Source organism: Microcaecilia unicolor, chromosome 14 (genome assembly GCF_901765095.1).
Source record: "Microcaecilia unicolor chromosome 14, aMicUni1.1, whole genome shotgun sequence".
NCBI classification, from domain to species: Eukaryota; Metazoa; Chordata; class Amphibia; order Gymnophiona; family Siphonopidae; genus Microcaecilia; species Microcaecilia unicolor.
Window position 1 is genome coordinate 3,163,856 of NC_044044.1, and position 16,286 is coordinate 3,180,141.

Consider the following 16,286-nt stretch of genomic DNA (forward strand, 5'->3'; position numbering starts at 1 on the left):
GTATAGTGATGCGTAGACGCTCATGGCTACATGCCTCTGACCTGGACAATCGAGTCCAGCAGCGGCTTGCGGATGTCCCTTGCCGGGGGGGGGGGGGGGGGGAATAATATTTTTGGTGAGACGGTCGAGCAGGTGGTAGAGCTGCTCCACCAGCAGGAAACCGCCCTCGACAAGCTCTACCACCGGGCGGCTTCAGCATCTACCTCATCAGGTAGACGTTTTTTCAGGGGAAAGAGGAATGCTCCCTATGCTTACAATAAGCGTAGGTACAATCCACCTTCCCAACAGCCTTCTCAGGCTCAGTCCCAGCGCGCTCGTTCACGTCAACAGTGTGCGCCAAAGCAGGCCCTCGTGGCTCCCCAGCAAAAGCAAGGGCGGGGCTTTTGACTGGCTCCAGTTGAGCATAGCCGCCATAAAAGTGTCCGTGCCAGACGATCTACCGGTTGGGGGGAGGTTAAAATTTTTTCACCAAAGGTGGCCTCTCATAACCTCTGATCGGTGGGTTCTTCAAATAGTCCGGTTAGGATACTCCCTCAATTTGATCTCCACACCTCCAAGTTGTCTACCGGGACCTCAGTCCTTCAGCTTCCAGCACAGGCAGGTACTTGCAGAAGAACTCTCCGCCCTTCTCAGCGCCAGTGCAGTCGAGCCCATTCCACCAGGGCAAGAAGGACGGATTCTATTCCAGGTACTTCCTTGTGCAAAAGAAAACAGGGGGATGTGTCCCATCCTAGACCTAAGGGCCCTGAACAAATTCCTAGTCTGAGAAAAGTTCAAGATGGTTTCCCTGGGCACCCTTCTTCCCATGATTCAGGTAAACGATTGGCTATGCTCTCTGGACTTATATACACACATCCCGATACTTCCAGCTCACAGGAAGTATCTTCGATTCCGTCTGGGAACACAACACTTCCAGTATTGTGTGCTGCCCTTTGGGCTAGCATCTGCACCCAGGGTCTTTACAAAATGCCTGGCGGTAGTTGCAGTGTCGCTACGCAGATTGGGAGTGCATGTGTTCCCTTATCTCGACAATTGGCTGGTGAAGAACACCTCAGAGGCAGAAGCTCTACAGTCCATGCAGATGACTATTCAACTGCTGGAGCTGCTCGGGTTTGTTATAAATTACCCCGAGTCCTATCTTCTTCCTGCTCAGAAATTGGAATTTATAGGAGCTCTGCTGGACTCGCAAACGGCTCGGGCCTATCTTCCTGAGCCGAGGACAGACAATCCTCACTCAAGGAGTTTGGTCCCTCCAGGAAACAGTTCTTCAGATCAATCTCCTGGAGTTGCGAATGGTCTGGAACGCTCTAAAGGCTTTCAGAGATCGGCTGTCCAATTAAATTATTCAAATTCAGACAGACAATCAGGTTGCCATGTACTACATCAACAAGCAGGTGGGGGCACCGGATCTTGCCCTGTGTCGGGAAACTGTCCAGATGTGGCTTTGGGCTCGCCGTTATGGCATGTTTCTCCAAGCCATGTATCTGGCAGGCGTAAACAACAGTCTGGCCGACAGGTTGAGCATGATAATGCAACCTCACTAGTGGTCGCTCAACTCGCGCATAGTGCGCAAGATCTTCCAAGCGTGGGGCACCCCCTTGGTGGATCTTTTCACCACTCAGATCAATCACAAGGTCCCTTAGTTCTGTTCCAGACTTCAGGCCCATGACAGACTAGCGTCAGATGCTTTTCTCCTTCATTGGGGGAAGGGCCTTCTGTATGCATATCCTCCCATACCTCCATACCTCTGATTGCTCCCTTTTGGCCGCATCAGATTTGGTTCCCTCTTCTTCTGGAGTTGTCCTTCGAAGAACCGTGGAGATTGGAGTTTTTTCTGACCCTCATCACTCAGAATCAGGGGCGCTTCTGCATACCAACCTCCAGTCTCTGGCTCTCACGGCCTGGATGTTGAGAGCGTAGATTTCGTTTCCTTGGGTCTTTCTGAGGGTGTCTCCTGACTCTTGCTTGCTTCCAGAAAAGATTCCACGAAGAGGTGTTACTCTTTCAAATGGCGGAGGTTTGCCGTCTGGTGTGATAGTAAGGCCCTAGATCCTCGCTGTTGTCCTACACAGACCCTGCTTGAATACCTTCTACACTTGTCAGAGTCTGGTCTCAAGACCAACTCCGTAAGAGTTCATCTTAGTGTGATTAGTGCTTTTCATTATAGTGTAGAGGGTAAGCCTATCTCTGGACAGCCTTTAGTTGTTCGCTTCACGAGAGGTTTGCTTTTGTCAAAGCCCCCTGTCAAACCTCCACCAGTGTCATGGGATCTCAACGTCGTTCTCACCCAGCTGATGAAACCTCCTTTTGAGCCACTGAATTCCTGCCATCTGAAGTACTTGACCTGAAAGGTCATTTTCTTGGTGGCTGTCACTTCAGCTCGTAGAGTCAGTGAGCTTCAAGCTTTGGTAGCCCATGCTCCTTATACTAAGTTTCATCATAACAGGGTAGTCCTCCGCACGCACCCTAAGTTCTTGCTGAAGGTGGTGTCGGAGTTCCATCTGAACCAGTCAATTGTCTTGCCAACATTTTTTCCCCATCCTCATACTCGCCCTGCTGAACATCAGTTGCATACATTAGACTGTAAGAGAGCATTGGCCTTCTATGTGGAGCGGACAAGCCCGTTCAGACAGTCCGCCCAAATGTTTGTTTCTTTCGATCCCAACAGAAGGGGAGTTGCTTTCGGGAAATGTACCATTTCCAAAATGGCTAGCAGATTGCATTTCCTTCACTTATGCCCAAGCTGGGCTGACTCTTGAGGGTCTTGAGGCTCATAGTGTCAGAGCCATGGTAGTGTCGGTGGCCCACTTGAAGTCAGCCACCATAGAAGAGATTTGCAAGGCTGCGACGTGGTCATCAGTCCACACATTCACATCTCATTACTGCCTTCAGCCAGATACCCGACGCGACAATCGGTTTGGGCAGTCGGTGCTGCAGAATCTATTTGGGGTTTAGAATCCAACTCCACCCCCCTAGGCCCATTTTTGTTCTGTTCCAGGCTGCACTCTCAGTTAGATGTTTCTTTGTAGGTCAATCTTTATGTTCTTGCCGTTGCGAGGCCCCATTGACCTTCTTTTGTTGTTTTGAGTGAGCCTGGGGGCTAGGGATGCCCCACATGTGAGAACAAGCAGCCTGCTTGTCCTCAGAGAAAGCGAAGATACTTACCTGTAGCAGGTATTCTCCGAGAACAGCAGGCTGATTGTTCTCACCAACCCGCCCACCTCCCCTTTTGGAGTTGTTGTTCTTCATTTGCTTTTTGATATAACTGAGGCGGGAACAGACGTGCGCGGGTGGGAAGATGGCCGCACATGCGCGGTGCGAGTGCCCTGCGCTCCGGAAGCTGTCGCAAAGCTCTATGGATTTTTGCTAGAAAAATCTCCGTTCCTGGGCCGCCGTGGACGCCGACCCACATGTGAGAACAATCAGCCTGCTGTCCTCAGAGAATACCTGCTACAGGTAAGTATCTTCGCTTCACTCCTGTGTGTATTCTCTGGTGCATTGTGAAGTTTACCTTCTGACCAAAGCTTTTACCAGACTCTATACATGCAAATGGTTTCTCTCCCATGTGGTCTTTCTGATGCACTTTGAGATTTACATTGCAACCAAAGTTTTTACCACACTTAGAACATGTGAATGGTTTCACTTTATTGTGGATTTTCTTGTGTGTTTTGTACGTTTTGCATTTGGATGTATTTGTTTGAAAATGGACCAAAAAATAGAACATCCAAATCACAAAACATTTTTCCAAACAGCATTTTCAAAAGGAAAAGAGACTTTTTTTTTTTTTTTTTTTTAGAAAATGACCTTTCCTGTTCTGATTTTGGACATTTTACAAAAAACATCCAAATTCAGACTTAGATGTCATATTCAGAAATGCCCCTTGTGCATTTGACTTGCCCAGAGTCACAAGGAGCAGCAGTGGGAATTGAACCCATGTTGCCAGGATCAAAGCCCGCTGCACTAACCATTAAGCAACTCCTCCTCCTGTTTTGGACGTCTTGCATTTGGACGTCTTTTGTTCGAAAATGGACCAAAAAACAGGACGTCCAAATCACAAGATGTCCATAGCATTTTTGCCTTCTTTCCTGTTCAGAATTTGGACGTTTTTGGAATACGTCCAAATTCTGATTTAGACCTTATATCGAAAATGTCCCTCCAAGTAACCTATGGAACTTTATAAGCCAAGGTACTTTAAAAATACGCCTCTCTGTGTCCCCGTTTCCTAATACTTCTGCAATCAGCCAGTTGGGAACCATCAGCTCCTCAGTGCATTAAGCAATGAGTTTTTGCCAAAAAGATAGTTCATTCAACATTCCATATAAGATTTTCATAGTACTGTAAACTACAGAAATGTATTACCTGTCTGCCGCATTTCTGAGGTGACTCTATCTCTGTGACATTCACGAGCATAGTGTGCTCTGTGCTGTCATTTAGATGAAAAGGGGAGATCCTTGGAACTTTTGGTTTTAGCTTGTCATCCTTTCCACTTTGCAGGTAGCAGTGTTGGGGATGAGCCCCCTGAGGCTATGTGGGAGTACAAGTGGGAGAACACAAAAGGGGCAGAGCTTTATGGCCCCTTCTCCAGCACGCAGATGCAGGTAAGTGACTGCTTTCTAGGTGCCCACTGAGTTCTTATTCACAGCTGTGCCACTAGCTAGGTATGATCTTGATGTAAGTTGTTGTCTCTCTGTAGCTTAATTCTAATCCCTGATTTTGGGTGTAACTGTAGAACAGATCATATTATCCCTCGATAGCCTGGTTGATCTCCACTATAAGTAAAACCAGTTGTTTATGCTGTTGATGTTTGTGGGTTGTTGAGGTTTATGCATGCTTCACAAACAAAATGAGCACCTGAGTTGCTGAGTGAAATAGCCTGCCAAAGTGGACCATGTCCTCCCAACCCCACCAATATGTTGGGGGAAATTTGCAATGGTAGCAGACATCAGGGACATGCTCCAGTGGCAGTAAGTGATATGGCTGGCTCCAGTGGCAGTAAGTGATATGGCTGGCAAGAAGCTGAGGAAATGCAGGAGTTGGCGGCAGAGGAAAGAGAGAAAATATATTGGAGGGAGGTGGCATAAGTATTGTGGGAGAGGAAAAAGAGGGATGACAACAGGGAGGCATGGAACATGGGGGCATGAGATCCCCTCATTCAGACACTCTCTGACATTCCTAATTCAGACACAGCCTACTTGCATACTACCCATTTATGCCTTCTACTCACCAACATATATCCCTCATTGTTACCTGTACCCCACCTACTCTCGCATCTCACCCATACACATACCTCATCTACATTATGCTCTTACAAACACATCTGCCTTTCCTGTACCTCATTCTTACCTTCACCTCACCTCATCCACCTCTGCCTCAGCTGTATTTTACCCTTTCATATCTCTGTCTCACCCATACTCCACCCTCTCATATCTCTGTCTCACCCATACTCCACCCACTCAAGCTGGTATATATTAGGCAATAGCAGTGCTATAGAGTACTCTTTATGAATGTGCTTTTGTCAGGGAGAGATCTTGCTCATGTTTACCCTGCCATCTATTTCCATATCATTTTATGATGGGCCTTCCTAGAAGTCAACTCCAGTTTGATGGTGATTATTCTTTTGCCCAAAATCCCTTTTGACAGCTCCTATGCCATCCAGAAATGTGCTATCTATACGTTCCTTGTCACTTGCAGCAGATGAATCCAGGAACTAGTGGGTTAAGTCAGACTACCAGCAGGTGGAGATAGAGATAAACTAAAGGCAGTGATGTCAGACGGCCAGCTCCTTCCTCAGTTAGTATGTCTCTATCGCAGCAGGTGGTGGACAGCTTTTTCTTCAGCTCCTGGGCCGGTGACCAGTTTGAGCCGGGGGTGGCAGACTGGTGGTGTCTCCTTTGCAGCATACACAGTTGCTGGGTCCCTGCTGCACCTCAAATTCCCTCTGAACAGGCTTTTGCTGTTCTGTTCCTTTCCTTCCCTGATTGTTTCTGCCTCCTCACTAAAAAAAAAAAAAAGGGAACCATAGAATTTGTTTTAAAGAGAAACAGAAGCACAGGGAAGTCTGTTTTTGTGTTACTGCTGTCAGAGTCCTGTTTTCTATTGCCTGCCTGTCTGAGCCTGCCTTGAAGTGGAGTCGGAGAGTTTTTTTCTTCGGCTCAGCTGTCAGTTCCCGCGCTTTCCCGGTAAGTCCTGCTGGGTTCCTGTTCGGGGGTGGGCAATGGTAGCGGAGGTGGTAAAACGCTGTTCCCGATGCAGGAAACTGTGTTCGGCGGCGGGCCTTTGCAGTGCGGGGTGCGCTGATTTGGCGGGACTCAACGGAGCGGTGTGTTCCCCCCCAAGAGCGTGCTTTCCCGCCCGGAGCCTGGCGATTCTCGTGCCATTTTGCGATCGGTCACGGCTCCGGTAGCTGTTTTGGGTAAAGCTTCTTCTCCACTGGTAGGGGAGTCGGGGGGGGGGGGGGGGGGGGGGTCGTCAGGCACTGTGGGCAGTGGTGCAGGTGCCATGGCTGCAACCTCCGTTGCGGGGGTGGGGTTTTTGCCAGAGTTTATTTTGCTACTCCATCAGGCGTTTTTGTTGAAAAGGCCCTTGCCCCCCCCCCCCCCCTCACGCAGCTGTGACAGCTTCGGCCTTTGATTCTCTCAGGGGGTCTGGGGGTAACCAAGAGATTTGGGGTTTTTCTCCAGAGGATTTCTCCTCCCTTAAAAAGCCGAGGCTTTCTTTGGAGTCTGAGGAGGGGTCCTACATACGGTCGCCTGCAGCTTCCTCCGTGGTGGCTTTCTCGGAGCAGATGGGGGTAGAGCATGTGGAGGACGGTGTCCTCACTGACCAACCGGAGGACTCTTCTGCCGTGAGGATTTTCCATAAGGAGGCGTTGTCCTCCTTTATCTCTCAGGCGCTGGAAGCCCTGAATATAGTGGACCCTGAGGTTGCGGCTTCTCAGGCGGTCAACCCCAAGATGGCTAGTACCAGACGACCTTCTAAGGCCTTTCCGGTACATGAAGCTATTGAAGATTTGATTTTGGCCCAGTGGGCGGATCCGGATGGGGGGGCTGAAAGTAGGCTGTATCCGGTTTCAGCGGACCGTTTAGAGCAGTTTGCTCTACCCAGGGTGGATGCCCTGGTGACGGCGGTCACTAAGAAGACTACTCTTCTAGTGAAAGGTGGTGTGGCACTTAAGGATATGCAAGACAGACGACTAGAGGCCTCTTTAAAATGTGCCTTTGAGGTGGCCACTTTGACACTTCAAGCTTCTGGTTGTAGTTCTTATGCGACTAGAGCTTGTCTCAGTTGGCTACATTCTGTCATGAATTAGATTTCGGAGTCTGATATGCCGGGAACTCCTTAGATGTCACTGATGGATATTGGGCTGGTGTACTTGGCGGATGCTTTTTTTTTTTTTTGTTGTTACATTTGTATCCCGTGCTTTCCCACTCATGGCAGGCTCAATGTGGCTTACATGGGGCAATGGAGAGTTAAGTGACTTTCCCAGAGTCACAAGGAGCTGCCTGTGCCTGAAGTGGGAATCGAACTCAGTTCCTCAGTTCCCCAGGACCAAAGTCCATCACCCTAACCACTAGGCCACTCCTCCGCTCCTTGTATGATTTGATCCATGCTTCGGCCAAACTCATGGCCTTGACCGTTTCCTCTCGGCATCTTCTGTGGCTCCGTCATTGGGCCGCAGATATGGCCTTTAAGCAACGGCTCATTAAATTGCCTTTCCGAGGGAAATTGCTTTTTGGGGAAGACCTAGAAAGGAGCTTCAAGGTCACGTTTCAGAGAGACACACCGGTATCGCCCGGGGCGGTCTAACGCAGCCTTTCAGCGTCCTCGTTTTGGGCAGCGTTCTTCCTTTCGCAACGAGAAGCATCTGGCTGGACCCCCCTCTCGTCAGGGGGCTCCTTCTCGGGCCTCCCAGTGATGGGGCGCAGGTCCACTCGGGAGGAGAGCAGATTGGTGGTCTGCTTTCTCTGTTTCTTCCAGAGTGGGCCAGAATTACTTCGGATCAGTGGGTCCTCGATGTGGTGTGAGAAGGTTACAAGCTAGAATTCTTCTCTCCCGTCACAGACTTTTTTCTGGAGTCCCGCTGTGTATTCCGGGCCAAGAGGACAGCGGTTCTGCAGTGTTTGCAAGACCTGCTAAGGATATCGTGCCTGTTCCTCCTTTCGAAAGGCGCACAGGTCGGTACTCCATCTTCTTTGTGGTTCCAAAGAAGGGAGGGGCTTTTTGGCCTATTCTCGATCTCAGAAAAGTAAACCAGTTTTTGCAGGTTCGTCACTTCCGCATGGAGACATTAAGGGCAGTTATTGCTGCTGTTCAACCAGGCGAGTTTTTGACGGCTCTCTATTTGAGGAAAGCTTACCTGCACATTCCCATTCTCAGATTTGCGGTGCTGGGTCAGCACTTCCAGTTTCGGGCCCTTCCTTTCGGAATGGCCACTGCCCCATGCACTTTTTCCATGGTCATGGTGGTGGTGGCAGCATTCCTGCGGAAGGAGAGGATTCAAGTGCATCCATATCTTGACAACTGGCTGATTCGGGCGACGACAGCAGAGGAGAGTCGAGTGGTCACCAACCGAGTGATTGCGGAGTTGCAATCCATAGGTTGGGTGGCCGCACTACGCACTAAAATTCTACATAGGCGTAACCCATCACCATGGTTTAACGATCTACTAAAAATCTAAAATCACAAACCAGGAAACTAGAAAAAACATGGAGTAAATCAAAAAATAACTTCACCTACAACGCATGGAAGCAATCACACAGGAATTATAAAAATGCCATTAAGTGAGCAAAAAGAACCTACTACACACAAACAATTACAACCAGCGGCACAGACATAAAAAAACAATATCAACTCATAAAGAATCTTCTTAACACCAACCCAATCACAACCTCACCCTCAAACTACCCATCTGCTAACCAGCTAGCCAGATACTTGAATGACAAAATTACCAATCTTTGCAGCACGATTCCCCAAGACTGTGCTAATATCGATACCTTTCTTGACGAACTGGACCCCTACATAGACGAAGTTCCAGCTGACTGCTCATGGACAAATTTCACCCTCCTCACCACTAAAGAAGTTTCTATGGCAATCGCCAAGCTCTCCAAATCTCACTGCCATCTTGACCCATGTCCCAACTATCTAATGAAAGATGCACCAGAACGCTTTATTACAGATCTTACCTCCCACCTAAACTTCCTGCTACAGCAAGGTTCATTCCCTACTGAACATGGTAATATACTACTTACACCAATACCTAAAAACCCCAAGAAACCAGCGAGTGATGTCACCAACTACTGTCCAGTTGCCTCCATCCCTTTGCTAATTAAACTGATGGAAAACAGGGTGACCTCTCAACTCAACGACTTTATACAAAAATTCTCCATTCTACATGAATCACAATCGGGTTTTCGTCCAGCCCACAGTACAGAAACCATCCTACTCACTCTAATATCTAAATTCAAACAGGAAATTGCATTTGAAAACAACATCCTCCTTCTACAATTCGATTTGTCCAGTGCATTTGATATGGTAAATCACAATATTCTAACCAAACTACTGGATAAAATTGGGATTGGCGGAAATATCATTAATTGGATAAAAGGCTTCATCACCTCAAGATCTTACCAAGTAAAATCAACCTCAACTATCTCATCTCCCTGGTCACCAAACTGTGGTGTACCTCAGGGATCCCCTCTATCCCTGATCCTCTTCAACCTTATGATGATCCCCCTAGCCAAAGCTCTCTTACATAAGTACATAAGTACATAAGTAGTGCCATACTGGGAAAGACCAAAGGTCCATCTAGCCCAGCATCCTGTCACCGACAGTGGCCAATCCAGGTCGAGGGCACCTGGCACGCTCCCCAAACGTAAAAACATTCCAGACAAGTTATACCTAAAAATGAGGAATTTTTCCAGTCCATTTAATAGCGGTCTATGGACTTGTCCTTTAGGAATCTATCTAACCCCTTTTTAAACTCCGTCAAGCTAACCGCCCGTACCACGTTCTCCGGCAATGAATTCCAGAGTCTAATTACACGTTGGGTGAAGAAAAATTTTCTCCGATTCGTTTTAAATTTACCACACTGTAGCTTCAACTCATGCCCTCTAGTCCTAGTATTTTTGGATAGCGTGAACAGTCGCTTCACATCCACCCGATCCATTCCACTCATTATTTTATACACTTCTATCATATCTCCCCTCAGCCGTCTCTTCTCCAAGCTGAAAAGCCCTAGCCTTCTCAGCCTCTCTTCATAGGAAAGTCGTCCCATCCCCACTATCATTTTCGTCGCCCTTCGCTGTACCTTTTCCAATTCTACTATATCTTTTTTGAGATACGGAGACCAGTACTGAACACAATACTCCAGGTGCGGTCGCACCATGGAGCGATACAACGGCATTATAACATCCGCACACCTGGACTCCATACCCTTCTTAACACCCAACATTCTATTCGCTTTCCTAGCCGCAGCAGCACACTGAGCAGAAGGTTTCAGCGTATCATCGACGACGACACCCAGATCCCTTTCTTGATCCGTAACTCCTAACGCGGAACCTTGCAAGACGTAGCTATAATTCGGGTTCCTCTTACCCACATGCATCACTTTGCACTTGTCAGACATGGTCTTAACCCTTTCATATACGCTGATGACATCACCATATTCATTCCCTTCAAATCTAATCAAACTGAAATCTCCGACAAAATATCCTTGGGTATGAACATCTTAACCTCTTGGGCCAACGCCTTTATGATGAAAATGAACAAAGAGAAAACACAATGCCTAATCCTCTCATCTCAACACTCCTCCCTACTAATTTTAATATCTCCGGCACCACAATCCCCATATCTGATAACTTAAAAATCCTTGGAGTGACATTAGATAACCATCTCTCGCTTGAAAATCACGCAAAATCCACTACAAAGAAAATGTTCAACATGATGTGGATACTGAAACGCGTAAAACCAGATCTCCCCCTGAAAACATTCCGGAACTTGGTGCAATCCACAGTATTCACCCACGCCGACTATTGTAACAGTATCTTCTTAGGCTGTAAGACCCATATTCCTGAAAAAACTTCAGACTGCACAAAATATGGCAGCAAGACTCATTTTTGGCAAATCACGATTTGAAAGTGCAACACCTCTTCGTGAAAAACTTCACTGGCTACCTATCAGAGAAAGAATCAACTTCAAAGTCCATACATTAATCCACAAGATTATCCACGGTGAATCTCAGGACTATATGCTCAATCTGATTGACCTTCCCACCAGACATGTCTGTAACTTCACGAACTTACCTCAACCTGCATTACCCCAATTGCAAATGTCTCAAGTACAAAACCTACTATGGATCCAACTTCTCCTTCTTGAGCAGATGGTCGCCGACATTGCTGGATTATCAACGACAGCTTCCTTGGTTGAGCCGGGCCAGGGACAGTCTCGCGTGGTGGCTCCGGTCAGCCAATTTGCAGAAGGGTGTTTCTCTGGGTGGTAGTCGTGACGGATGCTAGCCTTTCGGGCTGGGGAGCCCATTGGCTTCATCGAGTAGCCCAGGGATCGTGGACCCCTCTCAAAGCGACTTGGCTGATAAGTCGTCTGGAGTTGCGAGCAGTCGTGAATGCGCTGCGGAGTTTTCAGGACCTTCTACAGGGGCAGGTAGTTCGTGTATTCTCGGACAACACCACGACGGTGGCCTACATCAATTGGCAGGGGGGCACTCGCAGCCTTCCCTTGGCAGTGGAAGCGTCTCGTCTTCTAGTATGGGCGGAAGCGCATGTTCAGAGTCTGTCGGCAGCGCACATTGCGGGTCAAGATAATGTTCAAGCGGATTTTCTCAGCTGGACTCTTTTGGACGCAGCGGAATGGACGCTGTTGGACTCGGCTTTTCGGCTGATCTGTCAACGTTAGGGAAGACCAGTAATGGATCTCATGGCCATGGCTTGCAATGCCAAAGTTCCCCAGTTCTTCAGCCGCAAACGGCAGCCAGGATCCGCAGGATTGGATGCTCTTCTCCAGCCATGGCCGGAAGAACAGCTACTGTATGTTTTTCCTCCGTGGCCTCTGATAGGGAGAGTTCTTTGCCACATAGGGTGGCATCGGGGGCCGGTCATTCTAGTGGCCCCAGACTGGCCCCGACGTCCGTGGTATGCGGATCTCGTTCGAGCACTCTCAGAGCCACCATTGTGACTTCCGGTGACTCCCGATCTGCTGCATCAAGAGCCAGTTCAGATGGAAAAATCCCTCCCGCTTTGGTCTTACTGGCCTGGCTATTGAGAGGCGGCAGCTGAGGAAGAAGGGATTTTCAGGACCAGTCATTGTCACTGTTTTAGGGGCACGGAAGCAGTCTACTTCAGCAGCATACGCGCGAGTGTGGTGTGCTTTGCGTGCTGAATCGCCTTTTCGGGTGGACATTCCGGTTATTCTGGAGTTCCTTCAGGATGGTCTTCAAAAGGGATTGGCATATAATTCCCTTCGAGTGCAGGTGGCCACGCTAGCTTGTTTTAGGGGCAAACTGGATGGTTCCTCTTTAGCAGCTCACCCTGCTGTGGTCCGTTTCCTACGCTGGGCTCTTCGGCTTCAGCCTCCTCTGCGGCAGCCATGCCCGGCGTGGCATTTGAATGTGGTACTGCGAGCCTCCAGGCCCCACCATTTGAGCCGTTGAATAAGGTTCCTGAGAAGGATCTAACACTTAAGACAGTGTTTTGGGTGGCCATTGCATCGGCTAGGAGGATTTCTGAAATTCAGGCTTTGTCTTCCAGAGATCCTTTTTTGCAGTTTTCTGAAGCAGAGGTGTTGATTCGAACAGTGCCGTCATTTCTACCTAAAGTGGTTTCGGCTTTCCACGTCAATCGGGCGGTTTATCTTCCGTCTTTTCGAAGAGAGGATTATCCAGGGGAGTTTGCCTCGCTACGTTTCCTGGACGTACAGAGAGCCTTGTTTCGGTACTGGCAGATCTCTAACGAGTTTCGACACTCGAATCATCTCTTTTTGCTCTTGTCGGGATCGAAAAGAGGTGAGGCGGCTTCTAAGGCTTCCATTGCTCGCTGGATTAGGGAAGCCATTAGAGCGGCGTATCTGCTACAAGGGCGGGCGTCTCCAGTGGCCCTGAAGGCGCATTCTACTCGGGCGCAGGCGGTTTCTTGGGCAGAGGCAGAGGCCTTATCTCTGGAAGAGATTTGCCGGGCGGCTACTTGGGCGTCCTGTCATACTTTTGCAAAGCATTACAGGCTAGACGTGTCTGCTTGGGAGGATGCGAGTTTTGGGGCAGGAGTGTTGGTGCGGGGAGCGTCGGCTTCCTACCCTGGTACATGCTTTGGTACATCCCACTAGTTCCTGGATTCATCTGCTGCAAGTGACAAGGAAGGTAAAATTACATCTTACTTGATAATTTTCTTTTCTTTAACGCAGCAGATGAATCCAGGATCCCTCCCTAGTTCAGCCGATGGTTTTTTCATTTTCCGCGCAGTGTGGCTATTTTTTCCTTCCGGGTTCTCTTTTGCAGAGTTCAGATAGAGATGGGAACACGGAAAGGATTCCGATTTCTGGATCAAGTTGCAGTTATTTCGAAGTTCTTATTTGGTTCTCTGTTTTTCATAGTGAGGATGGTTCCTGGTGGTTGTTGGTTTCATATTTTTGGCCTTGGCAAATGCTTACGAATGACATACTAACTGAGGAAGGAGCTGGCCATCTGACATCACTGCCTTTAGTTTGTTTATCTCTATCTCCACCTGCTGGTAGGCGGACTTAACCCACTAGTTCCTGGATTCATCTGCTGTGTTAAAGGAAAGAAAATTATCAGTTAAGACATAGTTTTACCTTGGTCTGTGAAGTATCTTGTAAATTCAATTTGTATGGATGATGCTGTAAAAATCCATGTTTCTTGTGATTTTCACTAAGAATGATTTCTCTGTCCACCTGTCTTTTCTCTCAGGACTGGGTTGATCAGGGTTACTTCCCAGATGGAGTGTACTGCCGAAAAGTGGAGAACTCAGAAGGCCAGTTTTACAACTCCAGGAGGATAGATTTTGACTTGTATACGTGACCAATTTTCTGGGAGAAACCTTGGTGTGGAGAGGCTGACCTACTTCCCCCTTTTTTTCCTTCTGAATGAATACATTTTCACATTGTCTTGGGTGTTCTGCACCTGTTGCAGCAGATTTAGAATGTTTTTCATTGTTCTGCAATGTTTATGATTTTATCTGGCTTACTGAATTTTAAGATAGGTTGAAAGAAACCTGTAAGTCCCCAGAGTTTAGCTTTCTTCTGATTAATGAAGGGTGCACATGCTACATAGTAACTCCTGTAATCTTTCTTACACACACATTCTGTCATCACTTTCCCTCTCTCCATTTCAGTCTTCATCCATAACATTTTGAGGACCAGTATTTTAAAAGCAACAGGAATCTAAAACCTATGCATTAGTTTTCCATGTTATTTTTAAATATAGCTGTAGGCTTACAGGAATCTTACTTGCTATTTTCAGTCCAGAAATATCTGGGGAGGCAGCAACAGGAAGCAGATTCAGGAATGACTTCAGGATTCCCCATGTAATTTAATGTTATTTTGTGCTTTTATTTTTAAGGCGAAAGCATTTTAACTGAATGTTTTGTTTTTTTAATGTTTTCCTTTGCTTTGTTTTGCTGTTTAATAATAGAATAACAAAACAGATTTGATACACCAGTACTAGCAATAAAAGAATTATTTCTTTTGACAGGCAGAATTGGTTAAAGTGATGTGGTAGCCATATTATTTCTGATCTGAAGAAGGGTTACCTTCGAAAGCTAATCATAAAATGTATTTAGTCTAATAAAAAGGTATCATCTTATTTTCTTTTTTTTTTTCCACTTTAAATTTTTATTGTAATAATTCTGTAAGTCATTTTCGCAAAGAGCACATCATGCTCACATTTGCCCTCACAGGGGCCATCATTTGCTGGACTATAATATTTTGAACTAACATATTAACTATATATACTTCTTCACAACACATTTTATCAAAATAGTCCCATAAACAGTATCCGCTCCCCAAACAGACCGTGCACCCATAATATACACCATCAACTTTCCTGCCCCACCAACCACAACCAGCCCCTGCTCAACTTGAGAATGCCCCCTGATTCTTTGGGACATGCTCTCTCTCCCCCCTCCCACCCCCCCAAACCCACCCACCTCCTATAATACTCCACCATCCTAAATGCATGTCAATCGCTGTTGTAATCGAGCCCATCCGCCTTTGTGTCACAGTACCCTCTTCCTGCGGTATGCCGTTAGGCGCTCCATCTGTATTAACTGACCCAATTTGCATTTCCAATCACCCAATGTTGGGGAGTCTGCCTTCTTCCAATGCTGTGCTATGAGGCACTTAGCTGCAGCCAACCCCCAGTGCAGCCATTTACGCTGCTCCCAAGAGTCCCTCTCATTATGTAAGCTCAAGAGGCACACCAAAGATGAGCCAATCAACTTTACCAATGCCTTCATAACAGCCTGCCAAAAGGGTACCACCCTGCGGCATGCCCACCATGTAAGTAAGAATGATCCTAATTGTGAGTTACACCTCCAGCATAGACCCGAAGTACTTGGGTACATCCGCTGCAGCCTTTCCGGTGTGTAATACCATCTAGTGAGACCTTTATACGCATTTTCCTGCACCAAAACACACACGGAAGCTTTCTGAACCTCCCCACAAATAGCGTCCCACTCCTGATCGGAAAAACTGCAATTTAAATCTGCTTCCCAAGCCCCCTGAAAGCTAAATGGTCTGGGATCCCGTCCCTGAAAAAATTTATATATCACTGATATAGGTCTGGGCACCCTCCTCAATAAAAGCCACAGGTTTTCCAAACTTTCCATCTCTTGAGGGTTCTCGCCCCTCCAACCCAGTGTCCCCACAAAGTGTTGAATCTGTAAATTCCCCCAGGCAGGCCATACGTAGAGCACAGCGTATGAAAACTCTTCATTGTACCCCCCTGCAGCACAGCTCGGAAATTCAATATACCCATTCCCATTTGTCCCCACCGCACAAATATGGCATTTTCTCTCCCAGCCCCAAATCTTGGCTCCCATCGCAAAGACGCAAGTGTAGATACCCTATCAGTCTGGCCCCATTTCCTTCGCACTTCTCCCCACAGTTCCACCAGATGCCTCACAAACGGATTTTGTATCCCAGCCAAAATGACTCCCACTCCTTCAGTAGTCCACAAGTAGGAACTCATTGGCCTATGAAGGCTATACGACTGCTCCACCTGACTAGCTGGCTTTATTTTCCTCCTCTCCCAGTCTATAATC

The 16,286-nt window shown here is 47.5% G+C and overlaps 1 protein-coding gene across 1 annotated transcript in view; it reads left to right on the forward strand.

Annotated features, from left to right (window-relative positions):
• Positions 1-14,482, forward strand: part of LOC115456981 (CD2 antigen cytoplasmic tail-binding protein 2-like) — an 88,420-nt gene extending 73,938 nt beyond the window's left edge. The window contains exons 6-7 of the mRNA XM_030186404.1: positions 4,495-4,598; positions 13,934-14,482. Of these exons, the coding sequence (XP_030042264.1) occupies positions 4,495-4,598; positions 13,934-14,044 (215 nt within the window). The 3' untranslated portion in view covers positions 14,045-14,482. The remainder of the gene's footprint in view (positions 1-4,494; positions 4,599-13,933) is intronic.
• The last annotated feature ends 1,804 nt before the right edge of the window (positions 14,483-16,286 follow it).